Raw genomic sequence first — 16,897 nt, 5'->3', positions numbered from 1 at the left:
TGAGGGGCCTCTAGAGCGCCCACCCCCCCTCCCCGTTGGATGTTGTGGGGCACGTGGTCGCGCCTTCCGGGAAGGGGGAGTAATGTCAGACTCTGTTTCAGTCCTGTGTTCCGTGTTTTCCTCCCCCACGTGCTTTCCATGACCCGGTTTTCCCTCATGTTCAGTTATGTTTATTGATCCCAGGTGTTTCTCATCAAGTCCTGTGTATTTAAGTTGTTCCTGTTCTGAGTTTGGTTGCGCTGTCTTAAACGTCGATCCTCGTTCCTACGTGTGTGTTCCTTGTTCCTAATTGTGAATAAAGACTCTTCTTGGTGAATTCTCCTACGTCTCCTTCGCTCCTCGCTCCGACACAGTAGGCAACACCGTGACACCAGAACCGGGTTCCTCAGAAGGTGGCCTGTGGGCCAGAGACACAAATGTTTGGCCTGTGTCCCATGCTGAAATCAAATGTTTATGTAAGTGTATGCACCAAGCACAATCTGTGAAAATTTTAGTACATAGAAAACAAAAAACTAAACAAAAAGTCCCAAAAACACAATATACTACTCAAAAATGTGGGAGTGTAGAAATGTTCCCAAGGTTAACCATATGTTACCCTAAAGCCCAAAGTATACTTAATTGAGGGGCCTCTAGAGCGCCCACCCCCCCTCCCCGTTGGATGTTGTGGGGCACGTGGTCGCGCCTTCCGGGAAGGGGGAGTAATGTCAGACTCTGTTTCAGTCCTGTGTTCCGTGTTTTCCTCCCCCACGTGCTTTCCATGACCCGGTTTTCCCTCATGTTCAGTTATGTTTATTGATCCCAGGTGTTTCTCATCAAGTCCTGTGTATTTAAGTTGTTCCTGTTCTGAGTTTGGTTGCGCTGTCTTAAACGTCGATCCTCGTTCCTACGTGTGTGTTCCTTGTTCCTAATTGTGAATAAAGACTCTTCTTGGTGAATTCTCCTACGTCTCCTTCGCTCCTCGCTCCGACACAGTAGGCAACACCGTGACACGCAGCCAGATCATTTCCATAATGACCAGTGCAATCTACCAAGAGGAGCGCACATTACCGCCTGCTTTTTTTGGGCGTTAAATAATGGCGCATATACCAATAATTTGACGAGCGCAAACGTTAGTAAATCACGTTGCGTGTTTCATTTTAATACTCTCTTCGCATAAATTTTGCATCTGAAAGGGAAACTCCTACAAATGCATATTCAATAAGCTCAGGCTCAAAAATAACAGTGTCCTTTTCAGTGCTAATTCTTTACTGCACATCTTTAGTAAATTCTGACAGTACAGTTTTAACGCCAAATGACGGTTTGTGCTGGCGCAAGCTATTAGTAAATCTGACCCTAGTTTTTTTTTTGCATTACAGTGAAAATTGTGCTGTTAAAAATAAATTACTACAAAAATAAAATGTCAATGGTCCTAAAAACAGGTTTTGCCCTTTAAGCAAATTATAATTTCTTTTTCTTTCTTTTTTCTTCCTTTTGATTTTGAGGTGAAATCCGACCTGTTCATCAGAAAAGAGATTCACCCTCTATCCTATTGACCGTGTGCCCTCTTAAATGTTGCTGAAGTCTTGGTTACCTACTCCACTCTGCATTGCTCTCCACAGCAACACAGCCAGGCAGTCAGACTGTGTGTGGAAGTCGAGCGGTGTGGCAGAGCAGCGGCGCGAAAGTGCAAAAAGAGTGAGACAGCGAGAGAAAGAAAGAAAGAGAGACAGAGCAATGGAGATGGAGGAAAGCTTTGATGCAGAGGGCAGTTTTGATGATGCCTCCTGTCTGTCCCCTCAGAGCCCAGGGTCCACCTCCCCGGCCAGGAGGCAGAATAAGGAGAAGGAGATCAAGGAGACCAAAATCACTGTGAGTATTGCTCTCACACACAGACACCAACACAGCTGACGTATAGACGTATAGAAGAGACGCTCTATATGCATCAGTCACAGCTTTAATAATAACATTGATCAGAAAGAGCCAGGATGCGCGAGTTTTGCAGATCTGGCCCCTGGGATTTCAAATCAGTGGTTGGCTGTTTCCCTGAAGTGTTTCGCAGATGTGAAACATCTGCTTAGTGTTTTGTGCCACTGTCTTCACAGCTTCGCCTGCGTGTGTGTGTGTTTGTGTTTCACAAGTGATATTGCTGGAAGTTTGTGTGTGCGCTTCCGAGAGTGTGAAGATACACTATGACTAGTGGACTGCATCACCACTGTTTTGCAATACCATGTTTTAACGGATTCACCAACATGGAAGCGTTCATTCAAATAACCATTCCGAGATTTAATTGCTATGATGGAACTCTTGGGAACTGGTTTGAACGGAACCAAATGGAGTGGAAAATACATCAGATTTTCTTTTCGACACTTTTCGAGAACCGCTCCGTGTTCTTGCATTAACGCACTCAGATTTGCCCACTTCCCAAGAGACCGCTTGCTATTCCAAACGCTGTTGACCAGCGTCCAACCGCACCATGGAGGGGAGTATTTTGAATGCCAACACAAGCTGTGCGGACGCTCTGTTATGTGACATGGCTGATGCTTGACAGTGGGAATCTCGTGCACGTACGCGGCGCTCACAGCCACGCCACTTATTTTCAAATTATGTATGCAGTGTGAGTGCGGAGACGTGGCTTTGCAGCTGTATTCGAACCCCACTTTCATCCAACTTCACCTGGAAACGGTGCAGAAAACTGTGATACACTGTAGGAAGCTTTCAAAAAAACTACTTGTGTTGCAGTGCATTTGGAAACACTGCTATTATTCATAAAGCGGCACACAGAAGGTCAGATGTTGCATTCGCATTCTACTGCAGGTCAGATTTATTCCCACCAAAACTCTCGCAGGAAGACCTTTCCTTCTGAATAAGCCTGAACATCCACTTTGAAAGTAGGGATGATTTTGTGGGCAGATCTCATTAAAAAAAAAAGAAAGCACTTGGTTGGTGACTCTAAGCAGTTACTGCAGTATATATTTACATTGGCATTCACAGATGTTGTTTAAGGCAGGCTTGCTGTTATGTAACCTGTAGTGTGAATATGGCGAGAGATGTACAGATATTCTGGCGTGCGTATAGGGCAGGTGAGGTGTCCATCAGAGGAAAGAAACAGAGACCGCCCACCAGGGAGAGGGAACTAGAGAAGACTAGAGAACCGGGGAAGACATGGCTAGTCCAGTTTCCATGGTGACAAAGGCAATAGTACTGACTAATGGGTGTTGAAATAAAAAAAAGACACACACAAAGAGGGAGAAATGAACGAGAGCGATATGGGAGGAATGAAAGAAAGCTGTCATTCAGCCTGTCACTGTTTGTACAGGCGTGTTTAGTATGCTGCGGTTATAGACCGCAGCATAGGCAGGTATAGACCGACTGCTCTAGCATTCGTACGTGGTGTGCATTAATAAACATGTCATTTCCTCTAACAAAGAAAGTCTGATCACTTATTGAAGCGTAAGCGATAATGTGCAGTCATTATGGCCAAATAAACCCCAGAAGAGTTTTTCTTGATAATGACTGAATGGCTGAACATTATTCCAGTTATTACACAGCTACTTAGCAAATAAATAAATAAATGGACAAGAGATATTGACGTGTGCTAATTATTTTTAATTATTATTAATTATTTAATTATGTGAGAATGAAAAGACCTGCACATATATGTTGAAAAGAGTTTGTTTATTGACCATTATATTAAATATTTAATTGAAAGCTAGATGTCACAGCTACGTTACATCATACATGATCATAAATCGCACATTATATTGAACATTATACAAATATGTGTGTGTGTGTCTTATATAAAGTGTATAATAAATACACACACACACACACATATACACACACACACACACACACACACACACACACACACATACATACATACAAACTATACAGTAAAAATATATAGAAAAATGTAGACATTTTTATATTTGTACACAAAAATACTTTTTATGAATTATACAAAAACAATATATAATTAATAATGAAACAATTCAAAAATATGATAGAACCACTTACATACCATGAAATACTATAATTACTACATTATAATTTATATACTATACTTAATATATATAATATACTAATTTAATTAACACTATAATTCTATGCTATATATGATATAATTAATATACTATAATTTTACTGTAGTACTGATATACTGTAGTATAACTGATAATATATATACACATAGATACAAACTATACAGTACAAAAATAAAATATAAAAATATTATACATTATACGAACAATAATAATATATAAATAATAAAAAACAATTAAAAAAATATAATGATATAGCAGAACCACTTACATACCATGAAATATACTATAAATTATATACTTTAATATAATATACTAATATAATTGATACTATAATTATATACTATATACACTATAATTAATATACTGTAATTTTACAGTAGTACTGATATACTGTAATATAAATGATACTATGTATACACATAGATACAAACTATATCGTACAAAAAAATAAAATATGAAAAAACATTATGCATTATACAAACAATAATAATATATAAATAATTATAAAACAGTTTTAAAATATTGTGATATAACATCACCAATTACATCCCATGATATGTCTATGGCAATCAAACTGCATTATGGTATATAAACAATATTTTACTGTACTGAGATACTATAGTATATCTGATACTACCACAGAATCATGGCACTGTTTTGTATCTTGCATAAATGCACCATTTAGCTCAAATCTGGCTATAAATATCAATATTGCAAAGCGCATTACTAAAAGTGTAATGCATATATGGATTTCTGTATATATTACAAGGTATTTTTAGCTCTCTCTGGAAAACGCACAAGTGATTCTCCATGACAACCACTGAATTGGAGACACGTTGAATCAATAGCGTGAGGTTGTTGGGGGTTTGAAAGGCTGGACTAGAAGCTTTTACCTTTTGTCTCACCTTGAGCATCCTTTGAGTATCACTAATGTGGAACCAATAGCATGTCAGTTTGGCTGACTGATTCACGCTCAGTCTCCGTCCTGATGCACTTTACTGCGCTTCAAATAATAGCTAGCTGTCAACAGCTGCTCGTAGTGCCAGCGCTTGTAAACAACTGAATATCGTGAACTAGAGATATATGGAGGCCACATTTTAGAAATGTTTGTTTGCAAAAATGTTTTGCACTTAGAAATGATGTCATCCGTTATTGGTATTATACAAATATTTTTTTGTAATGGGGGGAAATGCCCTTACAGGAAAAGCAATTTGTCGCTTAGCAACAGAGGCCAGGCACCCTACAGTCTGAGTAGCGGTTGCGATTGCTGTATGGATGAATGTATGTGTGTATGCTGGAGAGAAACCTGCTGACTGGATTGGTGTTTTGTAGATTTATTTGTTTGCTTGCCTGGTGATTTTGTGTCCCTCATGCATGCTGCATGCTATCATTAGGTCTGTGATATTTGCGGCTGTTCAGCAGAAATGGTTGGTTTTCCAGCAGCCATGTTCATTACGGCATTAAAAGCGAGTGGGGCAGCAGGTTCATGGGCCCGTGCCAGACATACGCTGGGCATAGGCACTCTGCTTACCCAAACAAATACTGCGTCCGTTTTTTACCTTTCACTATACAAGCACTCACACGCACACACACACACACACACACACACACGGGAGCACAGTTATAAACACATTGTTTGCCAGTGTTGTAGTTTATTTCCAAACTCCTGACTTTAAAGGCAATGATTACTGCTCCGTCTAGGCAGATTTCATGAATGTAAGCGCTAAATTAACTCTCAAAGCAAGAGTTCACCCAAAAATTAAGCATCATTTAATCAGTCTCATGTCGTTTCCGATACTGTATGACTTTCTTTCTTCTGTGGAACATAGAAGATATTTTAAAGAATGTTTGAGTGTTTTTGATTTGTTTTTGTTTTAAATTTAGTTTTGTTTTACTTTTTGTCCTGTTTTCTTTTGTGTTTTGTTTTCTTTTGCAGTTTTTGTTGTTTTGTTTTGCATTTTGTTTAGTTTTAGATTTATTTTGGTTTTACTTTTTCTGTCGTATGTTTTTTATTTATTTATTTTTTACATTTTTTATATTGTTTTGCATTTTGTTTTGCTTTACTTTTTGTTTAGTTGTATGTTTAATGTTTTATATTTTGTTTTGAGTTTAGTTTTTACTTTTGTGTTTTGTTGTATGATTTGTTTTGTGTTTTATGTTTTGTTTTGTATTTTGTGCTTTGTTTTGCATTTTGTTTTGTTTAGTTTTGTTGTATGTTTTGTTTTGTGTTTTATATTGTATTTTGTTGTATGTTTTGATTTGTGTTTTATGTTGTTGTTTTTTTTTGTGATGTACAATGTTTGGATGACATGAAGCTGAGTAAATGAGAGAATTCATTTTTGGGTGAACCATCTCTTTAAACAAACTTTTTTGCCATTTATTGCCAAACTTTTGTCTGGTTCTTTTGTATGATGGCAACAGTGTTACAGTGGTCAACCTATCCTTTTCTTCTCAAGTTTTTATATTCTTTCTTGACTTTCAGGTTTTGCTGAGATGATTTGTTAATATTAAAATTTTTATCATTTAAAATGTGTCTAGTGGCCAATGAACTTCATTGCGAATCTTGTTTTATGTGTTTTATGTGCTTGTTTTTGACTTTGTTTTCTGTGATTGTTATTTAATTTTAAATACATTTATGATACATTCAAACATCTAGAGAAAAACATAATGGTGTATTCACAGCATCTACCATGAGGGGGCTAATTGCCAAAGCTAACCAGCCAAACCAAGAACCCTTGGGCCATTCTGACTACAGTATTATTGGTTCATAATTCCTAAAGTGTTTGGTAATGTTATCTGCTGAAGAAATATAAAAACAAAAAGTGATACGTATATATGAAATGAACCCACTGTGAGCCCCTTGAGTAGCGCTGATGTTTGATTAGTGTAGAGATTTCATTCAAAGCCCATGTTTGAAATAACTGCAGCCCTCAACCAAACCAGTTTACAGCAATATCAAGAGTATTAGCCCTCCCCTGCACTGATGCAAAACCATCGCGGTGTCCCAAATGGTGATTCATGTTACAGTTTTGGTGGATATGAACTGACCTTACATCAGCTCAGAGGAAGCTGGATTTTTAAGTATGTGGAGGGGGATGTATTTCAGCGTGGACAGAGGGTGTAATAAGCTCCTGATAAGGGTGGATCACCTCGCTGAGGAGTTATAAGGAGAGAAGATGGGCCTGAATCTGATGAATGGGCTCATTTTGTGGAGGATGAGAGGGAAGGATAAACAACGGGAGTGATAGATGTGGCGGCGCTGTAAAGGAAAATCTAGCGGCCACGACAATCAGGGCGATCTTCCAGGCATGAAATGAACAAAGTGACGAGGCACGAATGAGTAAATCAGCTCAAACGCCAACAGATTAGGAAGCGTCTGGGGTGAGTGGATAGGGTCTTATCACTGTGCACATGCAAGGGCCGTCTATCCGGTGTCTTTATTGTAATTGTGGTTTTTGTGTGTGTCTTTGTGGTCAGCTTTGCAGAATTTGCATTGCACCGTCCTGTCCATTTGCGCAAATGATGTAGATGTAAATGATGCTGATGGAGTCGAGGAGTTAGCATTCAGATATGCTTTGCTGTGATGATATATATATATATATAGTCTATTTGACATATGCAAGATATATATATATATATATATATATATATATATATATATTGAAATTGATTTTTTTTTTATGTAAAAATGTTTACTGTCACTTGATGAAATTAATTGCTAAAGACTTGCTAAATAATTGGTATACATTTTCTTTATATAAATCTAGATATATTAATTATTTTAAATGAAACAACATGTTTTTGTATTAAAAATCATTTTAATTGTTTATAATAATTTTTTGTTTGCACAACAATATTGTAAATAATTAAAAAATATATAATAATCTGCATATTTATGCAGTGATATTTGCAAACGTAGGCTGCTCTTAGCCATTTTTGCAATGACCTTTAACCCTGTTATGCTCAGCTCTAGCATATTTTGAATACAACAAGTGGAATGATCATCGCACAAAGCATGTTTATAATAACGATGTAATAAATTATATACATAAATACATTTGCAATTACAATTCCATTTCAATTTCCATTTATAGGCACAAACAAACTGGGTGATACTATCATAATTTACTTTATGTATTGAAATATTTTCCATACTTACTGTAACAGTAATTATAGTGTGAACAATAAATAAGACCGCAACCACATATTAATACATGCATAAAACATGCATCCCTATGCTGGTCTTCCAGTTTCTGGTTACAACCCTGATACTTTATGCCTGAGGGGGATTTCTTGAAAGTTCAGCAGTGACTTAATTAAATGAAGAAATATAAAAAATACTCTAAAATTGTTCTGCCTCAACTGAATTTAAGAAAATTAATGACGTAAGCAGTTTAAATAGATGTCAAAGTTAATGAAATATCTTAATCGTTAACATAACTTTGCAAAAAAAAAAAAGCTTGCTTACAAGAGATTAAGACCAATTTGTTTACAGTGGTGTATTTGAGCATGAATAAGTGTGAGTGTGTGTTTGAGGCACTGAAGGGCTATGGCAGGGAGCACATCCTGTTTGGCAGTGGCAGGGAGGCGGTACAGATGGTGAGCATTACATAATTGCAGTGCTTACAGGCTAATTGGAGACGCCATGGACCCTAGAGTGTATACTCAAACACTTTATGAGTGCACACACACTAACTGCAGTCTGAGGTACGCAGTGCTGGATGTGATTGTTTGGGAATCTCACTCCTAACAACTTAAGCTTGTTTCGTGGTTCGGCGTTTTGAATGGAGTAGTCTAACAGTTTACAACATACCTGCATACTGTGCAGTAGGGTACAGCCCTCGGGTAAAATACGAATGCTATGCACTGCAGAAGTGTTCCACTCCATGAGGTCCTAGCATGCAATGACAAAAAGTTGATTTTGAGGTAAATGGATGGAACATGTAGTGATTTTTACAATGTGTCTAATTTATATACTGTAGCTACTGAGTGTCCTTAAAACTCATATCTTTTGAGACAAAGACTTTTATGAATTTCAGTTTTGTTCAAGGTGATAGATTTTCAACAAACATCAAAAAAGTGAAAGGATTGTATGTGGGCTCTTGACTGCTTTATTTGAAAATGATTTTAAATCAGAGCCGTCTTTGATTATTGCAAGTGATGTTGCTCCATCAATATTGATTAAAAAATGTAATTTTGTTCTGATCATTATACATTTCATGGTCAGAGTGGGACCTTTATCCCATTGTAGCCTTACCCTTGTGAAAACTAAGTGTGCTTAATTGTACTGAATGTAGTGTACTTCAAATCTTTTAGTATTTAAAAAATTGTACTTGCCGATAGTATAATATTAATGAAATAAAATCTTGTAAAAAGCACACTTCGTACTAATGTCACATTTAAAGCTTTACTTTAAAGTACATTTTAAATCAGTAGGTTTTCATAATCGTTTGTTGTGCTTAAAAGAAGTACACTTATTTTGATGTGTTGACTTATATACTAAAGCACATGTAATGTAACTTCATCACATAAAACTATATTTAAAAATACTTGGCATACAAGTTTCAATAGAAATGGCATTAAAGTTTGATTTTAATTTACCGTAAAAGCTTGCTGGTGGATGCCCAACCTCCATAGCACACTGGAAAAATGTGTAAAGAAATAGTCGCAGAAATAAAAAAGTAAAATTAAAATTAAAAGTACACTGTAAAAAAAAATCTGTAGTTTTTACAAAATAATTTTGGCAGCTGTGGTTGCCAGAATAATTTTGTAAAAAATACAGAAAAATTGTAAACACATTTACGGCCAAAAACGGTAAGTTTTACAGTATAAAACTGTAATTTACAAACAAGAAAATTTGAATGTAAACCAGTAAATTCAACAATTCACACTGCTATTAAAATCTGTTTTGTACCTTTAACATACTGACAACCACCATAATAATGCAGGTGGTAAAAGAGAAAGCCACATGAAGAATCAAAGCTCATCACAAGTAGCTTCGCCACAAGCAGAAGTATATACTAATATATAGAAGGTCATTCATGCAAACACAAAACACCATCATGGTAACACACATGATACTTAAATAATGCATTAAACTTTCATTAAACAACAGAAGATGTAACATAAAGCCCAAATATACATAACTAATAACAAAAACTATTAAAAAAACATGATTATTTAAACAAAATACTTTCAAATGTGGAGTGTCACGCAAGGAATTTTGGGAATATCAGTTTACAGTTTTTGACTGTAAATTATACATTTATTTGTTATTTTTACTTCTAAAAACTGTAAAATTAACAGCATTTTACTGTAAAATTACATGAAATGTCTGGTTAGATATTTTACAGTTTTTCCCTGTATATAGTACGGGAACTTACTGTTAACCTATTAACAGTTTTTTCCGTAGCGTTTTTACAAAATTTTACAGTTAAAATTACACTTATTTTTTACAGTGAAAGCGTACTCGTATGTGCTTACAATTTAAAAAAATAAACATGTAAAGTGGTTGTATGCAATAATGAGCTTTCATTCTTCACATGTATATATACAGTATTTATTGCGGTGTGCTCTGGTAAATGTACCAGTATAGAGAAAACAAGCATAGGCTTTTACAAATAGTTGTAAACATACTCCCTCTCTCTCTCTCTCTCTCTCTCTTCCTCCATCACTCTGTCCATCCTCAGGCTGTTATAGGTCACGGTCTATATGACCAGTCTTTCTCTTTTACATCGTGACCTTTCATTTGTCTCCCCTCTGAGACTTATCCCTATCTCACTCCTCTGAAAATAAAACCAACCTGACAAAACAGCACACACGCTGTGAGCTGACCTTCCTCTGTTTTATCTCACCGCAGATCAATTGCGTCACCTTCCCTGTGCCCACGTCTGCGCCGGAGCAGCAGCTTCTCAAGCCCAGTGAATGGAGCTACTGCGACTATTTCTGGGTGAGAGACAGAGAGAGAAATAGGACAATCATGTCTGGTGGACCGCAGTGGATGAGTATTGATCCTATACAATAAGGACTACTATTGAGCCGGTCCCATCTAATACCATTAGAAGGACAGAAAACAACTCATTGTGAACTACTTTAACAAACTTATGTTACAGCACACAGGGTCAGCACAAATTTGCTAAATGTGAGTATAATATGGTTTAGAAAAGTAAATTAAACTGAGTAATTGGCTTAGAAACAGCATCATGCATGGTTTAAATAGCAATGTTAAAGCGACAGTCTCATCTGATGACTAACAGACACAAGTGATGTGAAGTAAAGTGACACAGACGTCTACTAAAGAAACTGAAATCATGAAGGGTTTTCACTGTTTTATGAAGAAGGAATTTGTCCACACATTGAAATTAAAGCTTCCAAAAAATGTTATTGCAACGTTTCAACCCGAGGAAGACCTAAATGTTTTTTTTTGGCACTTTATGGCAGTATGCGGACATATTTCTTTGTTTTTGTTTTGACATTTTTATGACAGATGGCATTTCACAGCAAGGCTGTGAATCATTTACTTAATCAGATTTTGTCTTTTTTTTTGTCTTTTTTTTTTTTTGCATATAATATATATTATATATAAACAAGATTTAATTATATTAGACTATATTTGAGTAATCTAGTCAGTTTTTTATTTTATTTTAAGGATAAACCCAGCTAAATTTTGTTTTATTTATTGTTTGTTTATTTCTTGTAGCTTATTAATGAAGTTTTATTTTATTTTATTTTACATTGTGACAAACATGATGCTGTTAACATGAGCAAAACTAGCATCACTATATTATTGTTTATACTTATGAGCTTGAGGTGTCGAGGAGAGATGTGCTTGTGTTTTTCAAAGTTATCAGACTTTTAAATGCCGGGCGATAAAACAGGACAAGACAATCTCTCAAACTTACAATGATGTGGGAACCTGAGTCATATCTAGAGACCAGAATATCATAGACACTTGACCTGGGCTAATAAACAACCACCGGAACAACCTAGCAACCGCTCAGCAACACTACGACTATTTAAGATTTATGACCGGTATTTTTCCTCAAATCATCACCACTGACAGGTTTAAGAAAAATGTAATTCGAGCCCCATGCACAGACAGATGAGACAAAGAAAGTGAAAATGAGATCTAGAAGGACATTTACACTTCATCTGAAGCATTCACTGTGCATTTGCTAGCAGATTGTAACATTATATCACTTGCTCATCAATGCATCCTCTGCAGTGAATGGGTGCCGTCAGAATGAGAGTCCAAACAAGGATTTGTTTCTTGCAAACATGCAGCTTTTCACTTCATTGATGGACTGATGTGTGGATTGCTCGTGGCTTATTGTGATGTGTTGATAAATTGTTTGGACTCTCATTCTGACGGCACCCATTCACTGCAGAGGATCCATTGATGAGAAAGCGATGTAATGATAAATTTCTCCAAATCTGTTCTGATGAAGAAACAAACTCATCTACATCTTTGATGGCCTGAGGGTGAGAACATTTTCAGCAAATTTTCAGTTTTGGGATTTCTAATAACCCTGGACAGAGATTGAAATTACATGTAGACATATGCATATACACAGGCAAATGATAACAGGAGTATTTTGTCGGAAAGATTCTTCCTGCCTGTTTCTCAAGCCGAGCGTGTGAAGAGGTTATGACACTTCTGTCATGTGTGGAATGGCACGTCAGCGCCGTCACAACAGCAGACTCTTACACCTCCACACAGACACACACACACACACACACACAGTGAAAGAAAAGCATATTTCATGAACATGCTGCGCACACAGACTGCATCAAGAGCCCTCACATTACATTAGTCATACCCTCAACAACCTATACACACCCTTTACTGAAACGCACACTCAAAGTTACACCCGCAAGGGTGTACACCCCCTCCCACACGCTCTGATTCATGCAAACCCACGCTGTGACTCACGCACACATGTGGCCACACTCACACACATCTGATCGTGCTCACGTGTTGTTGACAGCCCGATGCTGATGAAGTGGTAGCATACATGACGCTGCGTGTGTGTAATGTTGCTCTGTCCTCTGCAGGCTGATAAGAGGGACCCTCAGGGGGCCACAGTGTCAGGGTTTGAGGTGCTGCTGCAGAAACAGCTGAAGGGGAAGCAGATGCAGAAAGAGATGGCAGAGTTCATCAGAGAAAGGTGGGCAAGCCTCTCTCTCAAGCTGACATCATTCTTACATAACACCTCACTCCCTAATGCCTTTTTGAGTGTTATGTTTTATTTTGCACACTGAAAACAATAAAAAAAAAAAGATGGTTTTCCAGTTAAAATATCTAAACATTCTTAAAAGTCACAAAGATAAAAAAAAAGTGAAAGATGATATGAACATATCTTCTCTTCCTACACTAACAACGTCAAGAAAACCGATTAAGAATATTATTATTATTATTATTTTCAGTTTAGGCTCCTAAATGAATTTTTCACCCAACATTTTCAAGCTCCAGAAAGTTTATAAAATCGTAAAAATATTCCATAGGAATCAAGCGGTGTAATCCAAGCCTCCTGGAGAGATACAATCACTTTATATGATGGACAGATTTAATTTAGGCTTTTATTCACATAAAAATTGATCAGTGCACATACACAGAGCACATCAAATATGGTAAACGTAAGCTCAAATCTGCTTGTGATGCATAAGAATCAATGTTCTCACATGTCACACATGCACATTTGAGCTTATGTTTGATGTGCTTTATTGGTGCATTCAAGTCATGTCAGAAAGATCGTATTTACAAGTTGAACGCAAATGAACGTCTCCACAAAGTTATAATTATGAGTGGAAAACTCAAGCTTGGGGTGTGTCATTGGGAAAACATGTTAAATGCAATCGATGCAGCATCTGTATTAATGGTAAATTTGTTTAAATGAATGGACTGTTTTTTTCATTTACAATAAAACTATCCAAGCTGCATGTACAAAATACCATAGAATTCCACAACTATGATAGAATACATAAAGATTCTGGTTTATAGAACCTTCATAAATTGATTACAAAATCTTGCAGAATTCTTTTTTGTACAAATGGTACATTGTCATCTTGCATGGACTGACATTTGAAAGCCCCTGACATTGCAATTACAACCTCCCAACTCGTTCAATGTTTACATGTTATTAGTGTACTTTTTTCTTACTTCAAGAGTTGTGGTTCAACTTTATGCCAGAAACAAAAGACATTTATGCTAACAACAAGAAAAGCACATTTTTTTTTGTCAATGGTTTAGGAAAACATCATTTCAAATGTTCTAAAAACAAGCCTTAGGGCCAGATTTACTAACAGCTTGCACCAGTGCAAACTGTCATTTGGCGTTAAAATAGTACTGTCAGGATTTACTAAAGATGCGCAGTGAAGAATTAGTGCTGAAAAGGCGTGGACACAGTTATGTTTGCGCCTGACCTTATTGAATAGCTATGCATTTATAGGCGTTTCCCTTTCAGACGCAAAACTTATGGGAAGAGAGTATTAACATGAATCACGCAACAAGATTTAGTAATGTTTGCGCTCGTCAAATTACTGATATTTGCGCCATTATTTAATGCCCCAAACAAGCACGTCTTAAAGCAGGCGGTAATATGCACTGCTCTTGGTAGATTGCACTGGTCATTATGGAAATGATCTGGCTTTGTCTGTATTTTTTAATGTGCGCATTGTCAGTAAATCACACGCAGAATTTTCCCCTCTCATCGGCGCTTTTATGGAATTGCGCTCTAATGCTAATTTGCATTGTTTAGTAAATCTGGCCCTTAATGTGTTATGCAGTTTTACTTTTTTCGCATATTAAGGCAAGCATTTGTGAAGGATTCTCACATTGCCTCGATGTCATTATCAAACCAATGTTACGGCTTCCATCTGAAAGGATAGGAATGGATCGCAGCAATCACAAGAACAGATAGCCACTACAAAATGTACAGTTATAGTATCAGATGCTAATACCATGATACTTATATAACAGAGTGATGAAGGATAGCTATATTCAAAGACTCAGGGTATTATCATAATACAAATCCGAAGGACTGTAATATTGGCATGGTACACATGGAGTTCTGCCAGTGGTACTATATGAGATTGTCACATTAAATCTTTTTAATCTCTTTCTTTTCTTGATGAATGCTTGATGTTTCAGGATAAAAATCGAAGAGGAATATGCCAAGAACCTTTCCAAACTCTCCATGTTCCCAATGGCAGCGCAAGAGGAAGGGTATGTTACAAAAATGATTTTTAATTAATATTGTATACTGGACACTTGTTAGCTGCATTTCCTTCAGCTGCATTTTTAACTCATCGATGTGGGAAAAAAAATGGAATTAAAATATTTTTGAGCATTGAGCTATATACAGATCATGTTGAGAAGATGTTAATGTTCTAAAATGTTGACTGGTGGTTTAATAGATGAACACATTAAAAAGGCCTTGCACATGCTTAATTGTATTGAATATGCACTTTTGTTGTATACTGCAAATCTTAAAAGTAGCCTATATATTTAAAAAATATGTACTTGTAGATAATACGTTATTAATTAAATAAAAGGCCACGTTAGTGAACTTAAAGAGAGACACTTTCATGACACTTTTAAAAAGTAGACTGTGTAATAATGTTAAATGAAATGTAAAACAATAGCTTTAACCATCTTTCCTGGGCTCTGGTTTGATTTAGGACTCTTGGAGAAGCTTGGGCCCAACTGAAGAAGAGTCTAGCTGATGAAGCCGAGGTCCATCTCAAGTTCTCCTCAAAGGTGGGCAATTCTCAGTTCTCTGTTGTGACATTTCTCAATCGAGGTAATATAAGATCCAGCTGAGAAATTGGCAGTTCAAGCTCACGCATTGCCAGGGAAGATATCTGTATCTGGCCTTTATTTCATTTCTGTGCTGTACTGAATAGCTTCCCCTCAGAGATGTTATTAGCCACCTGTATGTAATGAGCTAAACAGCTTTCTTCAGTCTGCTGCGATTTGTCTATTTCCACCGCTGTGCTTTCCCGTGTTCACACTAGCGTGCTCCATTTAGCACCAGTGTGGGTGATTAATTGCAGAAAGATGGAGGTGATTCTGCAGTCTTATTCCCTCAGATCACATATGATTTACGGAGACAGCAAAACAAAAAAGCCTTTCTTTTAAAGAACATCATCATCATTACTGAAGCAAAAACTCGATCCAAATACAAAAAGCCCACACACAAGTTCATTTCAGATACTGTTCAGTGTTCATGCCCAGGTTTGCCATGCAGCTGTGTAACTGATGCAGAGGATTTTGTCTCCAGCTCCAGAGTGAAGTCGAGAAGCCTTTACTGACCTTCAGAGGAGACAACTTTAAAAAAGACATGAAGAAATACGACCACCACATCGCTGACCTGAGGAAGCAGCTGGTCAGCCGTTATGCTGCTGTGGAGAAGGTACAAAGTGCAGGAATGTTTTGTATAAACCCTTGTAAAAAATATTAAATATTAAAAAAAGTATATTAAAGGGGTCATATGACGTTGCTAAAAAGAACATTATTTGGTGTATTTGGTGTAATGCAATGTGTTTATGCGGTTTAAGGTTCAAAAAACACATTATTTTCCACATACTGTACATTATTGCTGCTCCTTAATGCCCCACCTTTCTGAAACACGTTGATTTTTACAAAGCTCATCGGTCTGAAAAGCGAGGTGTGCTCTGATTGGCCAGCTATCCAGTGTGTTGTAATTGGCCGAATTCCTCAAGCGTGTGATGGAAATGTTACACCACTTAACATACTGTGATGCCGTGTCCCGGCGTGACAAGACAAAAACAATAAAACCCATTACAAACGAGGCATTTGTTGCATACAGTGGGGACATAATTACGGATTATAATGACTTATACTGTCTTTTTAC

General features: G+C 36.9%; 1 protein-coding gene across 1 annotated transcript in view; it reads left to right on the top strand.

Moving 5' to 3' along the window:
* The first annotated feature begins 1,612 nt into the window (after nucleotides 1-1,612).
* Nucleotides 1,613-16,897, top strand: part of LOC107755169 (growth arrest-specific protein 7-like) — a 30,719-nt gene continuing 15,434 nt past the window's right edge. The window contains exons 1-6 of the mRNA XM_016571875.1: nucleotides 1,613-1,848; nucleotides 10,882-10,971; nucleotides 13,077-13,189; nucleotides 15,172-15,246; nucleotides 15,702-15,780; nucleotides 16,304-16,435. Coding sequence (XP_016427361.1) covers nucleotides 1,714-1,848; nucleotides 10,882-10,971; nucleotides 13,077-13,189; nucleotides 15,172-15,246; nucleotides 15,702-15,780; nucleotides 16,304-16,435 — 624 coding nt within the window. The 5' untranslated portion in view covers nucleotides 1,613-1,713. The remainder of the gene's footprint in view (nucleotides 1,849-10,881; nucleotides 10,972-13,076; nucleotides 13,190-15,171; nucleotides 15,247-15,701; nucleotides 15,781-16,303; nucleotides 16,436-16,897) is intronic.

This window comes from Sinocyclocheilus rhinocerous, unplaced genomic scaffold, assembly GCF_001515625.1.
Source record: "Sinocyclocheilus rhinocerous isolate Xijiao unplaced genomic scaffold, SAMN03320098_v1.1 scaffold3825, whole genome shotgun sequence".
Lineage (NCBI taxonomy): Eukaryota > Metazoa > Chordata > Actinopteri > Cypriniformes > Cyprinidae > Sinocyclocheilus > Sinocyclocheilus rhinocerous.
Note: the sequence above shows the minus strand (reverse complement) of the source record. Positions and strands in the feature narration are given on the sequence as shown.